Here is a 19,158-nt window from a genome sequence, read left to right as displayed (position 1 = left end):
GTGACTGTAGAGGGTGAATGCTTGTTCAGAAAGAAAACGGTGCTGTTAATTTTTAACTTTGAAAGCCAATATGGAATGAGTAGAATCCTCCCCAAAAACTGGTGATCAAGATAGATAGGTTCCCACTGCCAGTAATGAAAAAGAAGTGACATATTTATCTTTACAGTCCTCTTGTTCCTGTGGTACCATAATGATACCCAGACAAAAACTGACAAGTCACATTGCCTCCTTCATAGGCAGAGGAGACTGAGATCTGATGGATATTGGCCTGAGACACACTGAAGGGTGAATGCAGCTACATGCTCCCTGTATTCCATCGAAACATCCCCATTGGTGCTTCAAGGAATATAAGATCTGCAAGTGGGTAGGGAACAGGCTGGGCCAGAGTTAAGTAGATGAGTATGATTTTAGCATCTTTTCTCCTAGAAACTTGTAGGATTTTTGTGGGTAGGTGAATACTGACCCTTTTAGCATCAGCTTACCCACTTTTCCCATCCACAGTTTGGAAATGCCATTAAGGAACTAATGGAGAAAACAGACTGCAAGGATCCCCTGAAAGCATAACTCATGCAGCATCTATGGTTCTGCAGATCTGCTGTGATCCAGCCAGTCCTAGTCAGGGGAGAACCCTTGTTCCTAATGAAAGCATTCCCAGGAAGCTAAGCCTAAACTCACAGAATTTCTTTGTCCTTGACAGGGAGTAGTTCACTGAGTCAGGGGCCAAGTTATGCACATCTCTCTAGCTTTGGACAGTTTCTGAACTCTCATTACCTGTTAAATTAGCTTTTCCCTACCCTCTCAGTCCTACAGGTAGCCAGCCGTTCCTGGTCAGACTTGAACACTGTGTCAAGGTGACATTTCATTGGTGTAGCTTGCTCTGCTATTGCCTGTGCTGTGACTCTTCTGTGGTAGGGGACTTCATTCCCAAGCTGGATCAACAAACCAACACCTTTCACAAGCAACATATACAGTGTGCAAAATGGATGGCTGTGTGGGAAGTCCCATTTACCTTGTGGAGTTTGGTCCTTTATTGGAAGATTTCCGTAGTGGCCTCACATCTCGTTAGTCAAGGACTTCTGCCATTACTTGCAAAGACATAGTCGTATAAATATAGGTATCTGATAGATAAAAGATAAGCTTGTACAGTAATAAGAGCTACACTATAGTTAATACTGTGTTGCCTTCCTCTATAAGCCTTTGTTTTTACATACCCATTACTTTCTCAAAACTTCTTCTTTGGGGCTTAACCTTTCCTTCCTTGGATTTCGCCTCAGGGTGGAGGCAGTGATTGTTACTCTCTTTAAAAGGAGAGTAAAGAAAGTCCATCAGACCATTTCTGAGTTACGGAGGAGTGGGGAAAAAATCATCTTCCCTCTGCCCAGAATAAAAAAATAAATAAACTTTCACCTTTTGCCAAGAATGTAGAAATGACGGAACAAAAAAATTCTTCGAACTTGGCAAGTGCTTATGGACTTTTCCTTAAGCTTGAGGGGGAAAATGAATAAAAAAGGTACGTTCTCGAAAAAGCTATAGTGTCTCACTTGAAAATTAGGAGCAGGCTACCTCCAGAAACAGAGTGGGGAGCAGTTAGAAAGCAGAAAAAACGGCAAACCCATACATATTAGTGCTACTCATAATAGATTCATTCATTGCAGTCATAAGAGCAATGAGTTTAACTTGAGAAGGCAAGCAGTGGGAGTTGTTCTTGGGTAAGTTAGTGGGAGGAGTATTACAGTGTTCCGTGAACTGGAGAAGATATATTGTGGGTTACCTCAAGAGGGATGTCTGACTCTATTGCACAGAACCATGTTTTGTATTCTAAAAAACCGTTATTAAAATTTTGAATGAGTTCATGGCAAGACAGATAAAATGGTTTAAATCTGTGAATTCAAGCGCTAAAGATAATGCAGAAGCAGAAATATTCATTCTGACAGATGGTGTCTAATGTAGCCTTTTTTCTAGTAAATATTGGCTTCTGCTGGGCGTTAATCTCTTGGTAGAAATTTATGGAAAAATTAGATGTTTCTCAGTAAAAATTCGTAAGGGGAGAAAGTAATAGATGCTTTTGTCTGGCCAACAAAAAGGAATTGTGACAACCTTTAGAGATGGCAAAGCCTCATTGGCAGTAGAATTGAAAGAACACGACAGCTTTCTTTAAGAAACAGATTTCCTATGGCATTAACAATAGCCTTAAACTAACCCAAATGTGGGTTATAAATTATTCCCAGTGTCCTATTGTAATAAAATTTCTAGGTGAGTTTTTTTTAACTGTTTGACTGATGTTCCCTCTCCGAAGTTCTATAAAGTGATAGCCCTTACTTTAACTGTCACCTATTTCTAAGCGAGAAACTGCAGAGATGGGTGTGTGGGTTGGATTTTAAATCACATCGACCTCTAAGGAGATACTGGCATATAATAATAAGAAAATCCTTTCATTGTGATTTATATTTCCTTATATGTTGTATGGCTTTCACCTACCTTTTGTCTGTCTTTTACTTCTAAGTTGTTAAGCCAGGACTATGCTATGAGTAACAAAAAAAAGTTCTAGTAGAAGATCCAGAAAAAAGTTAACTTGCATGATCTTTGCAATTTAATTTGTTCCTGTTGTTTTGACAGCTTGCACAGACAAGGAGCTGAGAAGTCTTGCTTCCCGACTAAAAGATTGGTTCGGTGCTCTTCACGAGGATGCAAATCGTGTCATTAAACCAACAAGTTCGGACACAGCACCAGGCAGTAAGAAAACGCTTTATAAAAATGAAGTTCTAAACAAGCTCACGTGCATTTAAAGGGCAGAACAGTCAATACAATCCCTAGTTCATCACTATAGTGTCCCTGGGCAAGTATACTAATATCTGCACCATATAACAGACCTGATCCTAAGAGATACTGAAAATATACAGCTCCCATTGATTTCTAAGGGAGTTACAAGTGCCCTCTCAACCCCAAACTGTCCTAAAAGAAGACAGTAAGACACGTACCACACAAACACACACACACAATTCAAACTAGACAATCGGTCTGCTGTTATGGCCACAAACAGTTTGGATGCTAATAGAGAGAATCACAAACCTGCCAGCATATTATATGGCTGTGGACAAAATGGCAAACAGACTATGTGACATATACCCATTAAAAGTACAACACAAAGTCAAATACAGTAAAAATCTTAAGTGAATCAACCAGTTCCATAGAATCTCTATGAACAGAAATTCCATGCTTGAATAATAAGAGTATAGCAGTAGGAATATACTACTGATCACCTGACCAGGATAATGACCATGATTATGAAATGTTCAGGGAGGTTAGAGAGGCTACAAAAACAGAAAACCTAATAATAATGGAGGATATCAACTTGGGAACATGTCACCTCAGGATAGGATGCAGAGATAAAATTTCTTAGCACCATTAGTGACTGTTTCTTAGCACAGCTAGTCCTGGATCCCACAAGAGGAGAGGCAGACTGTGAAGAGTTACAGCAACAAAATACAAAGGGATCTCACAAATCTGGGTGACAAGGCAACAAAATGGCAGATGAAATTCAATGTAGATAAGTGCAAAGTACTGCACAGTAAACAACACAATCCCAATTATACATACAAAATGATGGGGTCTAAATTAGCTGTTACTACTCAAGAAAGAGATATGGGAGTCATTGTGGATAGTTCTCTAAAAAGATCCGCTCAATCTGCAGTGGCAGTCAAAAAAGCCAACAATCTTAGGAACTGTTAGGAAAGGGATCGATAATAAGACAGAAAATATCATAATGTCACTATATAAATCCATGGTACGCCCACACTTTAAATACTCCATGCACTTCTGGTCACCCCATCTCAAAAAAGATGTGTTAGAATTGGGAAAAGTACAAAAAAGAGCAACAAAAATGATTAGGGATATGGAATGGCTTCCATATGAGGAGAGATTAAAAAGACCAGCACTGTTCAGCTTGGAAGACAGATGATTAGAGGAGGATATGACCAAGGGTCTATAAAATCATGAATGATGTGGAGAAAGCAAATAAGGAAGTGTCCTTTACTCCTTCACATAACACACGAACCAAGAGTCATGCAATGAAATGAATAGGCAGCAGGTTTAAAACAAACAAAAGAAAGTGCTTCTTCACACAACGCACAGTCAGCCTGTGGAACTCGTTGTCAAGGGGATGTTGTGAAGGCCAAAAGTACAACCGGATTCAAAAAAGCTCTTTCCTTTTACTGCTCTCTTTGTATTCCCCTCCTCGGCAGGCTGATCACTTCATTAAATTGAGCTGGTTTGGTTATGTCTGTGAAGCCTTAAGTGGTATGTGCATCCTCAAAGTAATCCATTTTGGGGGTGCCCCATAGCATTAAAAGGAGCAGATGGTGGAAAGATGCCATGGACACATTCGCGGTCTAGCAAAGGTGTTCCAGTGGAGATTTCTCTGTGATACATTAAATTTTCAAGATGCTACTGTGAGTGTAAATAAGCTCTTTGGATGTATTAAATTTACCCCCAGGTGGAAAAAAAAATCACTCCTATTTTTTCCTCTCTTAAAAGGAAAAAAAAAGGGGAATCTGCACTGCTTCAAGAATTGGACCTTCAGCCATGTAATATCTGCCTTTCTGATTTAAATTAAGCACCTTGGTTCAGGCACTATGTCTCTCTCTCTAACTGACAGCATCTCAGGACATAATACTAATATGAATAACATGCACTGAAATAAGGAAATAAACAAATTAGTAGCTAGGATCAGATTCAAATTGCTCTTCAGTCTGTTGCTTGGTCATAATATTGTTGTGTTTCTAAAATCTACTCAGCTGGTCTGGGACGTTTATCTTTTACATTTGGTGGAGCTGTGAAATGTAAAAAAAAGCCTCAGAGACATATTTCTGGGTGTTGTTTTGTATTTTTAGTGATGATGGAAATTAGGCTAATTATTTTCCTGTTAATTTAATTGTTGTATAATTTAATGAAGTCACTCAAACTCAACTCATGTAAGTCACTTCTTGGAGAGTCAAAAAAAGCAATGTTATGTGCCAGAAGATGTATTTATTTTTAATTAGGAATTTCACATAAAGGTTTTTTGTTGATGTTGTTTTTGCATCCAGAGGAGATGGATGATTTGGGGTAATAATGGGATGTGGAGTCTTGCACATGTAGGTCACCAGTTTGAATCCCTTCCAGATTCCTAGTGAATGGAAGTTGTTAGGACTTGGAGCAGTTGTCAGATGGAATGTAAAATGTAATGGTCTCAGTCCAGTTCCTAGTGAACAGGTGTCCAAATCAGAAAAACCTCTGCCACCATTGACACTAATTGGCATCCTTGTTGACAGTCTCTGCAGAGAAGCTAGTAACTGAATGAGCATGACACCTGCACTTTACTCTCACCCTTAGTGGTGGTCATTGCAAGGCGGGGTTGAGGCAGATGGGCGGGATGGTAGAGGTAAGCTCACCTTGCTGCTGCCTGTGCTGTAATTTTGTTAAACCAGCACTATATTCACCTAAGAAATGCAGTAAACGGTATTTATTTTATGCAGCACATTGTCACAGTTATCATAAGGCTTTAGTTCCCAGAAATGCAATTACTTCATTTATCGTTGCTCAGGCCAATTGTCTACAGTAGTCCTGCTATGGGTGAAGTGAACTCTGGTTTGGTGCACAAAGAGTTATACATGCTAGCAGTGACTTCAATTAAAAGTAGTTGAGTTCTGTGAATGATTTCCAATACAGTGCCCTGAGAATTTACCCCTCTGAGCTTTGAACTGTGAATTCAGCTTTATTTACTGAGAGTCCGCTTGGTTTTAAATCCTGAACATGGGAGGACGTGGGCTTGAGTTTCAGCATTTTTGTTTTTGACTGTTGATATTGACCTGAGAAAGGTAATTTATTGGAAGAAACTTTTATCAAGAGGCAATCTGAAGTGCAGGTAGAAACTGATGTTGTGTCTGACTTTCATCTGCATGCTGAAAGGCCATCCTAATAGTAACCTTTTCACTAGTAATATCCATCCATCACTGTAATATCTGAACACTTACATACAGCACTGTCTGCTTAGTAGAGAAGCTTCATAATAAACCTTAACCCGAAAAGCTTGATCGTGTCATGAAAGCTCCCTTGTTTATTTAAAACAGCAACAATAGAAAAGTATTAAACTAATATAATTAACTATCTTCATAAGTGACCTTCCATAACGGCCTCTTTGATGCAGCCCCTGGCCGCAAGTCACAAAACAGCTTCTTATCCATATGAGTCACTGTCTAGTAAAGTTTAGTCTTGCAAAGGTTCCATTGTTGTGTCCCTGAATGCATGTTGTACACACACACACAAGGCCACACAGCACGGAAGGGAGCAAAAGTCATAGGAACAGCACACAAATCACGGAGCATGTGAAGAGGTCAGGCAAGTCCATGCCAGCATCTCCTCCCACCATGGCGCTGCCTCTGTCCCCGCCAGAGTGCACAAGCTGAGCCACACACAATTGTCCCCCCCACACACAACTAGGAGGTGGCCTGCCAGAGAAAGCAATGGCTGGGAAACACTCAGTCCGCACAACAGACCATGTAATCACCTATCTGAGCAGCAGCAAGTCCCCCAGCGTGACATTTGAACCCCACCATAGAGTGCATCCACAGAGGGAGGGAGCAGTCAAATAGAAGCCAACCAGTTGTGTGGCCTCCCACGATGGCATTGCTGAGGGGGGGGAGGCTCAGAGGAACCATGGAACAACACCACCTCCACATGAATCTCTAACCTCCCCAGGCTCCACTCCCTGGCTTCTGTGATGCCCCTGACCTTGCATCCTGAGGGTGGTTCTGGCAGAATGGCAGGTCTCCGTAGGTTAGCTCTCCCCTCCCCTTTATAGGGGTCTGGGCCTCTTACAGAAGTTCTCTCAGCTGATGTTTGCTCACTGAGCAAATCCTGCTTGCCTTCCTCAGATGAGTAGAATGACTGAAACCACTGGCACTACTTGCCTAAGATGAGCTGGATAGATCTGTGTATATTCCATATAGTTTTTCCTTTTTGATGTACTCGAATTCAAAACAGATGACACAGGAGCAGCTATCAGGAAATGAGGTAACAAAAAGTTCAGCATGATCTCTCTACCCTGCCTGAGTTGTCTTTAGCCTCACGGAAATGGTGTTATCCTCTTACTTTGTTAGAGAAACGTGTGTTATGAATGACATAAACTTCAGTATTACTTAACCCCTCTGCCTGTTCCTCCATGTCACTGACAACCTTCAGCTAGAGCTGCAGTTCAAGGATGCAGTTTCCAGAGTGAAACTTTACTCTTCCTTGAATTTAAACTTAACATAGCAGACAGTGCAGCACTGTTCTAGGCTTTCAGTTAGATTCTAAGCGCTAGTTTTCAGAAGCAGCATTTGGAGATGAAACTTGATACTCAGAGTAGATGAGCCTAAAACTGAACCTCCTCTAAATGGAAGACAGATCTCCTCAGTACGGTGAAAGGAATGTCAACCTAATACAAGAGAGGCTGGTTGTGTAGCGGATTGAGCGTGTTGCACTTGGCAGGTTACTGTGTGCGCTTGGCAGGTCACATTTACACTGTGTGTGTGTGTGCGCGCGCAAGGTGCCTGAAGCAGTCCCACTCATTAGGGTTACATGAGTGCAAAACCCTGACTAGCATATGCATGTTTTGTGAGCCTTTGTAAAACTGGGGTTCTTAATGGCAGTTTCCCCAGCTATAAATTGTGAATGATACTTTCCTGCAAGAGGCAGGTGTTGTGGGGTTAGTTAGCATTTGTGTACCATGCGTTGGAGATGTAAGTAAATAACTACTACTGAGGACTTAAAAATCCCAGCTTCTCTTTTGGGTGACCCTCCTCCAACAAGTCCAGAACTCTATGTTCAGGGGCATCATTTGCTATGGGGGAAGAGGCACAATTGTCCCACATACACGTTGATTTGAACCTTCCCCAAACTTTTCATAGGTCTGTATGCGCCTTGTTTTGCCTTCCCGCCCTGACTTTGCAGGATATAATATAATCACATAATGTTCTGCATGCTGAGAGAACTTTGCCTTCCCTCTCTCCAGAATTTTTCTGAAATGACACCCCTAACTGTGTTTATAGAGATTGCAGAAATGCACATGTATGCATTGCAAATGTGAACATGAATGCAATGGCGGTCCTCTGGTACTCCTGCCTGCTGCATTCTTTAGAGTATGTGGGATATTAAATGAACACGAATCCTGTTCCCTGAAGTGTTGGGAAAGCAGAATCCTCTTCAGCTGCAAAAGATATAAGCAGGCTCGAATGCAGAGGGCTTCTGTGAAACATGAGTGCAAATGCCCCAATTCATGTGCATTTGTGGTCTCAACAAACCCCAGCACTGTGATTATTCAGCAGGGCCGGCTCTCGGTGTTTTGCTGCCCCAAGCACAAAAAAACCCAAAAAACCTCTGAGAGCGCAACTGCCGAAGGAAAAAAAAAAAGCCTCCCGGAATGCCGCCCCTGGAATTGTGCCACCCCAAGCATGTGCTAGATTTGCTGGTGCCTAGAGCCAGTCCTGTTATTCAGAGTAGTCCAAGCCAAAAGGACATGACCTCCACCTCAAGAAGCTCACAATCTAGATCAGATAAAGAATTCAGAGTCAGACATACTACAAGACTGGGGGTGGGGTCAGATCTGCCAGAAATGTAGGGTTAGCACTGAGGGGATTGGTGAAAGAAATGAATTTTCAGAAGGGGTGTGAGAACAATGAAAAGGAGGTCATTTGGTGCACTGAATGTCAAGTGTGAACAGCAGCAAGGATGAAGATGCAAAGAAGGCAGTTAGGAGGAGTGCAGAATATGAAAGTTGCAGGAGAGGGGGAATGTAGGCAGAGGGGATACAAGGAAATTAGAGCAGAGCTGCAGGCAGGGGCAAGGTTGTGCAGGGTCTTGAAGGAGAGGGCAGGAAGCTTGGAGCTAATGTAGAAGGTGAGAAGCAACCAGTAAAGGATTCAGCAAAGTGACTAGGAACAGGGCTGGTAATCTCACAAGGACAGGCTTTCTCTCAAGATTTCTGTTGCTTTTTGCTTTCAGCTAGTTTGAAAACAGTGTTTCTGCTTCTGACCCTTCTGAAACCAAGCCAATACACTGGCAAATGGGAGGAGGAGGGGGAAGAGAGAAAAAGTAAGTTAGAGTTGATATTTGAGTAAAGGTGGGCTTGAGTTGCAGTAATCAGATGTGACCCCAACCCCCTTTTTCTCCCCAAAATGTAAGTGGCATTCTTATCCAGGGTTTGGGTCAGAATCACATCTAGTTTTGAGCTTGATTTGATTCAACCAGTTCATTCATTCTTAGTGGAATCAGAGTATTGTTCTGGTTTCCTACTGGTTGGGCAGAGAAGTGTTAAACTGAAATAAAGTTCACTCCATATTTCAGTTAAAAGAACATGCAAGAGAGAGAACATCGTAATTTAGCAATGATGCATGTCAGGCCTGTGTAGTGTGACTCACCAACGGTTGTTTGCCCATGTTTCCATAGGGTTTGACACCAGCATACTACCAATCTGTAAGGATTCATTAGGCTGGATGTTCAACAAACTTGATATGAACTATGACCTCCTGCTGGATCACTCAGAGATCAATGCAATTTATCTTGATAAGTATGAGCCATGCATTAAACCCCTCTTCAACTCATGTGACTCCTTCAAAGACGGAAAGCTTTCTAATAATGAATGGTGTTACTGCTTTCAGAAGCCGGGAGGTAAGTCATTCCATTATGTAACGTAAAACTGATCTATAATTCATTACTAGGGATGCTAAAATAATGGTATGGAAAATGTAACTTGACAAAATGTCTTTTCTATTATTATTGTTGTTAATAATATTTATGCAAGACAGCCATCACCATACATCTTGGGATGATGATAAGAGGCTTTAAAGTATGATTCGGTGGACAGAGCATTGGTCAGGATGTTAGGAGACATTGGGGGTATTTACAAACTTGGGAATCACATTTAGACACCTAAATAGGAATGGCCAGATAAGTGTTGAGCAACTTGCAGCTGCCACTGAAGTCAATGGGAATTATAGGTGCTCCTTGCGTGGGAAGTTCAGGCTATTTATGTAGGTACCTAAATATGGAATTAGGTACCTAACTTTAGCCAGACAAATTTAAAGCTTTTGGCTTAATTGTTACCATATTCAGATTAATATTTGAAAATAAATTATACATTTTAATACCTTATAGTTGTCTTGATAAGTTCTGGTCTCTCCTTTTCACAAATATGTAGTGGTTTTTTTAGGATTTTCTAGGTTTCAACATCTTTCTTACATCTTGATTGCACTGCCATTTATCTTGAATTGCTAATTCATGGCTCTTTTCATTTAAAAACAAGAGGCTCTTTTCTTTATCCCTGGTGGGAAAGGGCATTCTATAGCAATGGCAGATACTGTTGATTACATGTAATTCACTGGTGAAACAAACAAAGAAGCAATCAGATTACTGGCACTCCAATTCAGGAATTAGTTCTATTGCTAATAGAAGGCTTATGAACTTGTGTTCTTATTAATGTGGAAATTAGTCTATTAGCAAATCATAAATTAGAAGCCTGGCATTATTTCAGTTTGATGAAGGAGAATAAAAAAATGTTTAACAACCCAAATGGCCCCAAAACACTATTATTAAGTATAGTGTGTTTTGATTTTTTTAATTAGTAACGCTAATGACATACATTTGTTTTGCAATGTATTACCAGCATATGGGGTTATTGCATTCCCAGGTGTATAGTAGACTATATTTCATGTAAATAGTGAAGCCAATCATTAGAGAGTCTGTCCCGTACCATCTGGAAACTGACTTTCATACATTATATCTTAGGTCTCCCTTGCCAGAATGAAATGAACAGGATTCAAAAGCTAAGTAGGGGGAAGAGTCTGTTGGGTAAGTTTGATTCCATGCCATTCATTTCACTAACTAATTAAAGCTCTCTGATTATTGTAACTTGATGTGCAGTTATCATTTTTCAATTAGAGATTAATATTTTGAGCCTGTGCCTGATGTTTCATGAAATAATGAGATGTCAACATACATTTATGGCAACTAATTCAGAACAAATTTATATCACTCACCAAAAACATGAATATTATTGTATATAGGTTCTTACACATGCTTTGCACCATGGTATCTGAGCATGTAGATGCAAAAGGGAGTATTTTTAATTAAAATCTCCTGTGACGAGTTAAAAAAAACAGAGTATATAGATGAAGAGAGTTCAGATTCTTCCAATTATAAGATTAGAATACATTTGTTGGACTAAAATTTTGTCTAACTGCACATTTAAATGTTTCGTTCTTCTACTTCCTGTTGGTGATATTGAGCTATGAGACCTTTCGTGTTAGGCCTCAACTGGAGTATTGTGTCCAGTTCTGGGCACCGCATTTCAAGAAAGATGTGGAGAAATTGGAGAGGGTCCAGAGAAGAGCAACAAGAATGATTAGAGGTCTTGAGAACATGACCTATGAAGGAAGGCTGAAGGAATTGGGTTTGTTCAGTTTGGAAAAGAGAAGACTGAGAGGGGACATGATAGCAGTTTTCAGGTATCTAAAAGGGTGTCATCAGGAGGAGGGAGAAAACTTGTTCACCTTAGCCTCCAATGATAGAACAAGAAGCAATGGGCTTAAACTGCAGCAAGGGAGATTTAGATTGGACATTAGGAAAAAGTTCCTAACTGTCAGGGTAGTTAAACACTGGAATAGATTGCCTAGGGAAGTTGTGGAATCTCCATCTCTGGAGATATTTAAGAGTAGGTTAGATAAATGTCTATTAGGGATGGTCTAGACAGTATTTGGTCCTGCCATGAGGGCAGGGGACTGGACTCGATGACCTCTCGAGGTCCCTTCCAGTCCTAGAGTCTATGAGTCTATGAGTGTCTTTTTTTAAAAGCTGAAAAGTCAGACTGTTAAATTGATAACTGCATACCACTGAAACCTCAAGATGTTGTGTGGACTGCAATCTATGTAGCATTATTGTAGTGCATCTCCAATTTATTAACTTATGTAAGGCCAAATCACACAGGATGGTTATTGGCAACAGTTAGAGAAAAAAGACTGAATTTGGCCACAAGACATCCGTGGGAGTTTTACTTGACTGAAAATTGCAAATATAAGGACTGCAAGATTTCCCTGATAATCAGCAATTTATATTAAATATTTAGCAAGTTTTAACTGGGAAAAATACAGAACATACAAGCTGACTAAGTGTAAGGTGCATAGCTGTTTGATATCCTATTCTGACTCACAAAGATTCAGATTAGCAAAGAAAGTAAAGACTTTGGAATTGTCCCTGAGAATTTTAGAGAACACTGGGATAGGTAGAATAGCCAGCAAATGGTTCTGTGTGCAGATTGTTGCATAGGTGATTGCTGGTCTCTCTCTCTCTTTTTCATGGAGGCTTTTATGGATAAGATTTTCAAAGCCACTTAACAGAATGGATTGACCAATTCCTATTATTTTCTAATGGGAATTGGGTGTCCAGGTCCATTAGACAACATGGAAAATCCAGCCCTACATTTCTTCGGTCTTTATTTTGTGCAGTATGAAATAAATGTAAGCTAGGCTGAAAAATGGTTTGTTCTAACACATGGGGAAAATAATGGCTATTCACACAGTGCTTAGAACACACAAACATACAAATAACCTCCTTTTCATGCCAGTGGGGTTAGATCAAAATAGCTGGAGTAAAATGACAAAATAACACTAATATAAAATGTTCTCTTACCACAAATAATTATGTCCATCTACAATATATATTTTTTAAAAGAAAGGGGAAAAAACGGCTCAATTCAACAAATCAGTAGATTTCTATAATACTTTTCTCTACAGGCTAGAAGAAAATATAGAAAGGAGGAACCCTCTGGTTCAGTTAGCAACTTGAAAGTCTTCCCGCATAATAACACCCTTCTGAGAGCCTCTTATCTGATCCCATTGCTATTTAGACAGAGTAGAACAATGTGGATTTTTTTTCTTGTCTCAGTTGCAAAATCATGCAGGTGGAAAACAAAACATACACGTGACAAAAATGCTGCTTGTAGTAACCAAAAAGATAAAAAAGATATGAGCGGCAATGAGACTGTTCTTTAATTATTCTCTTTCTCTGATATGTAAAATGAAGTATTTATATTCTGGACACTGTGCACAAGGAAGATTTCTGTAAACTTGTATTGGTTGAAAAAATGAGGAGTTTGAGAATTAACCCAAAGTACTTCAAAGCAATTGTCATTAAATATGTTGCATTCTTGAATTTGGAGACTTTCAAATGCAGTCCATCATCCTAGTGGTTTGAATTAAAAAGTAAACAGGCCCATTAATCTTTTCCTGCCAGATTTACCTAGGGGGCAATTACATGTAGAGACACTACTTTCAAAGAGCAAAACTGGTTAGCCCAATTGTTCTCAACCTATTTACCATTGTGGGTAACATACGCAATGCTCTCTGTGTTATGTGGGCTGCATCCGCGCAATATATATACCACTTGTATGGCCCTGAGGATGTCACATGGGCTGCAGCTGTGTGCCGATTGGGCCGTGAGTTGAGAACCATTGGTTTAGCCTGTTCACACTTCTCCTACATCACTAAGGTATCTACCCTCTGCTTTCATCAGTATCTCCAAATTGGGTCTTTTCCTGTATCGATCCTGTGATATAATGGCTAATACAGGGCCTAATAATACCTGCCAGCTCTCAGCTTGTATGCAGTGTTCTTGTGGCCTTGTTGGTCCCAGGATATTAGAGAGACAAGGTGGGTGAGGTAATATCTTTTACTGGACCAAATTAGGTTGGTGAGAGAGAGAAGCTTACACAGCTCTTCTTTAGGTCTCAGCTTTGCTGTTAATTCTATATATGGTACTAGTCTGGCCTCCATCGCTGTTGTATCTGAGCACCTCACAGTCTTCAATGCATTTATCCTCACAACACCCCTGTAGCTACAGCAGTGCTATCACCCTCATTTTAAAGATGGGAAATTGAAACACAAAGGGACTTGCCTAAGGTCACACTGGATGTCTATGGCAGAACTGGGTTTGTGGGCCTCCCACAACCCAGCCTAGTGCTCTAACCAATGTTTTCTATATATTCCACAATAGATGGCCATTGATTATTATTCATTATCATTACAGTAGCAATGCCATACTTAAGACTGCGGCAGTGTTTTCATACTAATAAGAGTGTATCATTTCTAGGGTGCTTTAAGCATACACAGCTTTTTACAAAACAGTCCCTGCTCCTCAGACACAGGATGGTAGTTGAAATACAAGAAAACCCAGAGCCGCCATCACAAAAGAAGATGGTTTGACACAGAAGAGAGGAAGCAGTTGACTCCTGGATAATGGGAGGTTGAACCAGGCATAAAAGGCAGTAAGAAGATGTGAAGCAAAGTGAGAGCAGGAGACAAAAGGGGGCGGTTAGAGAGGAGGACAGAGAACAAGAGGAACAGGGATGTTGAACACCAAATCAAGAAACACTCGATTGGCAGCCTGTTTAATTAACTCTTAGGTCTGGTCTACAACTTAGATCAACTTAGGTACATCACTCCCAGGTATGAAAAATTCACATTTCTGAGCACCACAGTTAAGCTGACCTAGCACCTAGTGTAGACATGGCTAGGTCAACAGGAAAATTCTTCCATCTACCTAGCTACCTATCATAACCTAGTCCCAGATTTGGACCTTAGCGTCCAAAATATGGGGGTTAGCATGAAAACCTCCAAGCTTGATTACCAGCTTGGACCTGGTAAAGCTGCCACCACCCAAAAAATTAGAGTGTTTTGGGGCTCTCTGGTCCCCCCAAACCTTCCCTGGGGACCCCAAGACCCAAATCCCTTGAGTCTCACAACAAAGGGAAATAAACCTTTTCCCTTCCCCCCTCCAGGTGTTCCTGGAGAGATGCACAGAAGCAAGCTCCGTGAATCTAAACAGAGGGATTCCACCCTCCCCGTTTCCAGCCTTGGAAAACAGAAGTACCGGGAGCTAATCTCTCTTCCCCCCTCACCCAGAGGGAATGCAAAGTCAGGCTAGTAAATCTAACACACACAGATTTCCCCCTGACTTCTTCCTCCCACCAATTCCCTGGTGAGCACAGACTCAATTCCCTGGAGTTCCCCACTAAAGAAAAACTCCAACAGGTCTTAAAAAGAAAGCTTTATAAGAAGAAAGAAAAATACATAAAAATGGTCTCTCTGTATTAAGGTGACAAATACAGGGTCAATTGCTTAAAAGAAATATGAATAAACAGCCTTATTCAAAAGAATACAATTTAACACATTCCAGCAACTATACCATGTAAATACAAAAGAAAAAAAACAATAACCCCTATTGTATTATGATCTCTGTACTCACAACTTGGAAACAGAAGATTAGAAAGCAGGAAACAGAAATCCTCCCATAGCCGAGAGAGAGACAGGCAGAAGACCAAGAACAAAGGACTCACACACAAACTTCCCTCCACCCAGATCCGAAAAAGTCCCGTTTCCTGATTGGTCCTCTGGTCAGGTGTTTCAGGTTACTTCTTTCCAGGTGTAAGAGGCATTAACCCTTAGCTATCTGTTTATGACACTACCACTGCGCAGAGAAGTGGATTGCCTGCATTGAAGGAAAAACCCCACTGTCAACAAAGAAAACATCTATGCTACGGTGCTACAGTCGCACAGCGGCAATGCCATAGTTGTGCCACTTGAGCACTGGTAGTGTAGACATGCCTTTAATGTTAGAGATGGCTTCAAATCATATATGACCCTCACTCACTGGGGAAGGCCTGCAGATCCTACAGTGATGGGGGCCATATAAGCAGGGGGATTAGAACAGAAATCTGGCTCTGGCTCCTGATCATTTCCCTCTTTATGATGGGCCATCCCAAAACCTGAGATCAAACTATCCCTCAAATGTGGATCTAAATCTAAATCACCTAAATGTGAAATCTAAATTCCAGACATTCAGCATTTGTGGTGTGACTCACCTTTAGTCAATGCTGTAAATGATAATTGTAAAAGAATGTTTTGTTTCATAGGAATGTAAGCTCTTGCCCCCAGCGGATTATTCCCCGTGTCTGATAAATTAAGGAAAAAGAGTGCATTAAAATGTGGTCCTTACTCTGACAGCTGGGAAATATGAGCAGTGACCATAGTATGCAAGATGAGTTGCAGCCCCAACTCAGAGTATTTGCTCCTCCTCTAGCTACTTGATTTGCATCCACAACTAGCTATTCAAAGGCGCTATTAAAATGCACGTGCAAAATTACAGCACACAGGGAAATCACCCCTATTCTGTGCATTGTTCATGGTCTTCCTTTTAACTCCTAAATAAACAGGGCCAAATTCACCGAAGGTGGGAACTCCTTTCAGAACAACTGAGTTGTACTCACTTATGCTAACAAAGAGATTGGCCCATTATTTTTGCAAATCTATCTTTTGCAACACATGTAAAGCATTTGTGTGAACATTGCACACATGATATACACTGAATTTCAAAGGCCAGGGGAGATGTTAGAGTTTCTCAGAAAAAGTCACAAGAATATTTTTTTTATATATAATGCATCAATCATTATTTGGAGCCAAATCCTTAGCTGGTATAAATTGCTATAGACCCATTGAATTCAATGAATTTACACCAGCTGAGGGTCACATAGTTTCATTGACTCTGATGAAGCTATATCAGTTTACACCCGCTGAGGATCTGATCCTCTGTAATCTTCTTCAGGTTTGTCTAGTCCAATGCATGGTCTTAGTCTTTAAATAAGAAAGGAAATGAGTATGAATAGGAAAAGTCCTTCTGGATCAATATTGAAACGAGTGACTGAGCAGTGAGTGAACTTGGAAAACTGTATGGTTCAACATGTCCACGCTATTATTGGACTGTGGGTAAATAAAGAAGATGTGTCTCTGGTGATCATAATCTTTCATCTTCCTTTCAATTGTTCTGGTACGTGAACTTGCTAAGACCACTGCTTCTGCTTACTTGAAATAGCAAAGTTAATAAGTGTGAAAATGTTCTCGGAGATCAGGTCAGATATAGAAGGGTTAATGTTCGTTCACGTTTCAACACTACATTTGTGACATTTAAAAATTAGACATCCACTTTAATATCTGCAGTGGGATGAGATGGTAAATTTAGAGATTCATAATGTATATATGACTGACTTCCCATTTCTCTGTTTTTTATATAAGTAATTGCAGAGCATTTGGGCGATGTTTTCTCATTCATTTTTTTCCATGGAAAATGTGGTAGTAATAGCCCTTTTGACATATATGAACAATCTGTAGAGCTGATCCATATACTGAAGTAGAAGAGTTAGTATTGTGTGACCAGTAAATCACTGGGCTCTTTGACGAAGAGAAAAGATACTTTCTCAAAAATCATTTAAGACAATATGAGGTTGTTTTTCTGTGCCTGGAACAGAAGCAACTGGCAGGGAATGGAAAGTGTCTATACAGACCTCCCCTGGGAATGAAACTAATTGATCTCCAAGGACATGTGGGATTTTTGTATGGAAGCACATTTGCATTATATCTGTTGAAAGTGGTGGCAGAAATAATACTGGCTTCTCTTGTCTCAAGAAGCAAGAATCCACCACACTCTGAAAGGCTAATGTGCAATGGTTTTGTTATAAGACAAATCTTTGACTTTTTTTTTGTTTAGCCTCAGTATCCTACTGTCTCTCCCTGAAAAGCTCAAGCATTAGTGATTCTTTAATACTTCTAGTAAATCTGAAGTTATACTTAAATTTAGTATGAATTAAATAGCAAGCAGGTGGCTGATGCCTTGCAGATGTAATTATAATCTTGTGGAAGGACTCGTGATAAACAATAGAAAAAATGGAAATTTAAAATGAAACATGGAAATAATTTATCTTGGATAGGGCTACGTATGGGAGGACAAGGTGTAAGAATGGTATTTTAACCCTGAAAGGAGGCCTGTAGAGATGTTAATCATTCAAGGATGTATTGTAGCTGGCTCCAGTGCACACAGAGGGAGTAAAGAGAATTAAGAAATCCCGATCCTGTGTGGTTGCATTAAGGCTATCCCAATTCTTGTCTGGATCCTCAGCAAAGCTCATGCACAGCCAGTGCTCTTGTGAGCAAGTGGGTGGGAAGGAACAGGGCAGTTGTTCTGCCATCTCTCCCCAGAAGCACTGGCCAGGAGAACAGGGGCATATGCTACATCCTGTAAAGGGCTGATACAGCATACTCCCTCCCACCCCCAGGGGAAAAGAGGCACTGTGTCTCAGAGGTGGATCTCTAAGTCCCAGTTCTACCCTGGGCTCCTCCTCAACAGTGCAACTAATGCACTATTCCTTACACAGGGCTGTCTCTAGAGCACAGTCTAGCCACCACCCCATGCTCAGGGCAGCCTTACAACCAGGAAAATGTACATTCTCATAAAATGTTCGTATAGTAACATAACAAGGAGTTTAGTGGCACCTAAAGACTAACAGATTTATTTGGGCATAAGTTTTCGTGGATAAAAAACCCACTTCTTCAGATGCGTGGAGTGCCTGCTCATTCTCTCTGAACGAACTTCCAATCCCAGATAAAACTCCCTCAACCCATCAGGGATTTGGCAAGACGTCTTGGGAGAGATTTTGAAAATGGATTTCAGTGGAAGTTAGGCACCTAAATACCATTTGTGCCTTCCAATCCCCCCTTCCTCCTTATGCTTAAATAACTTTGTTTGCTGGAGTAAAATTTTTCAGCCCTTTGTTTGCATAGTGAGGATCTTTTTAGTTCTGCTTTAATGTGTGAAGTTCAACTTTATAGATAGGTAATGCTGAGGGAATAATTCATAGTGAATAATTTACTCCACACAGGTAGCCTTTCTCTGCTTGCAGAACATCTATGGATGGTGATTTGCTTGGAAAATGAGGATGATAACACTTACATAATTCACAGGTGTGTCGCGAGGCTAAATGCATTAATATTTGTCAAGTGCTTTGAGATCCTTGGATACAAAGTGCTCTCTACCTGCCATGTATTACTACCATTAAGGGAGATGGAGGCTGCTAGGCTTGAGGCAGCAATGAGATCAAGAATCTGTTTGAAAGAAATAAAACATAGCAAGTTTCTGCGAGAGATAAGAATGAGAGGCCACGTTTACAAGTCTAGAATGTATAGTTTCACTTTAAAATGGCACTACTTGTAATCAAAAAGGAGAAAATCTTACAGGTGCTTCATAAATCAGGAGCACTGTCTG

General features: G+C 40.5%; 1 protein-coding gene across 1 annotated transcript in view; it reads left to right on the top strand.

Annotated features, from left to right (window-relative positions):
- SPOCK1 (SPARC (osteonectin), cwcv and kazal like domains proteoglycan 1) overlaps positions 1-19,158 on the top strand; it is a 505,769-nt gene that overhangs the window by 477,523 nt on the left and 9,088 nt on the right. Inside the window, exons 7-9 of the mRNA XM_050962256.1 lie at positions 2,617-2,733; positions 9,463-9,684; positions 10,801-10,863. Of these exons, the coding sequence (XP_050818213.1) occupies positions 2,617-2,733; positions 9,463-9,684; positions 10,801-10,863 (402 nt within the window). The remainder of the gene's footprint in view (positions 1-2,616; positions 2,734-9,462; positions 9,685-10,800; positions 10,864-19,158) is intronic.

This window comes from Gopherus flavomarginatus, chromosome 7 (genome assembly GCF_025201925.1).
Source record: "Gopherus flavomarginatus isolate rGopFla2 chromosome 7, rGopFla2.mat.asm, whole genome shotgun sequence".
NCBI lineage: Eukaryota > Metazoa > Chordata > Testudines > Testudinidae > Gopherus > Gopherus flavomarginatus.
Note: the sequence above shows the minus strand (reverse complement) of the source record. Positions and strands in the feature narration are given on the sequence as shown.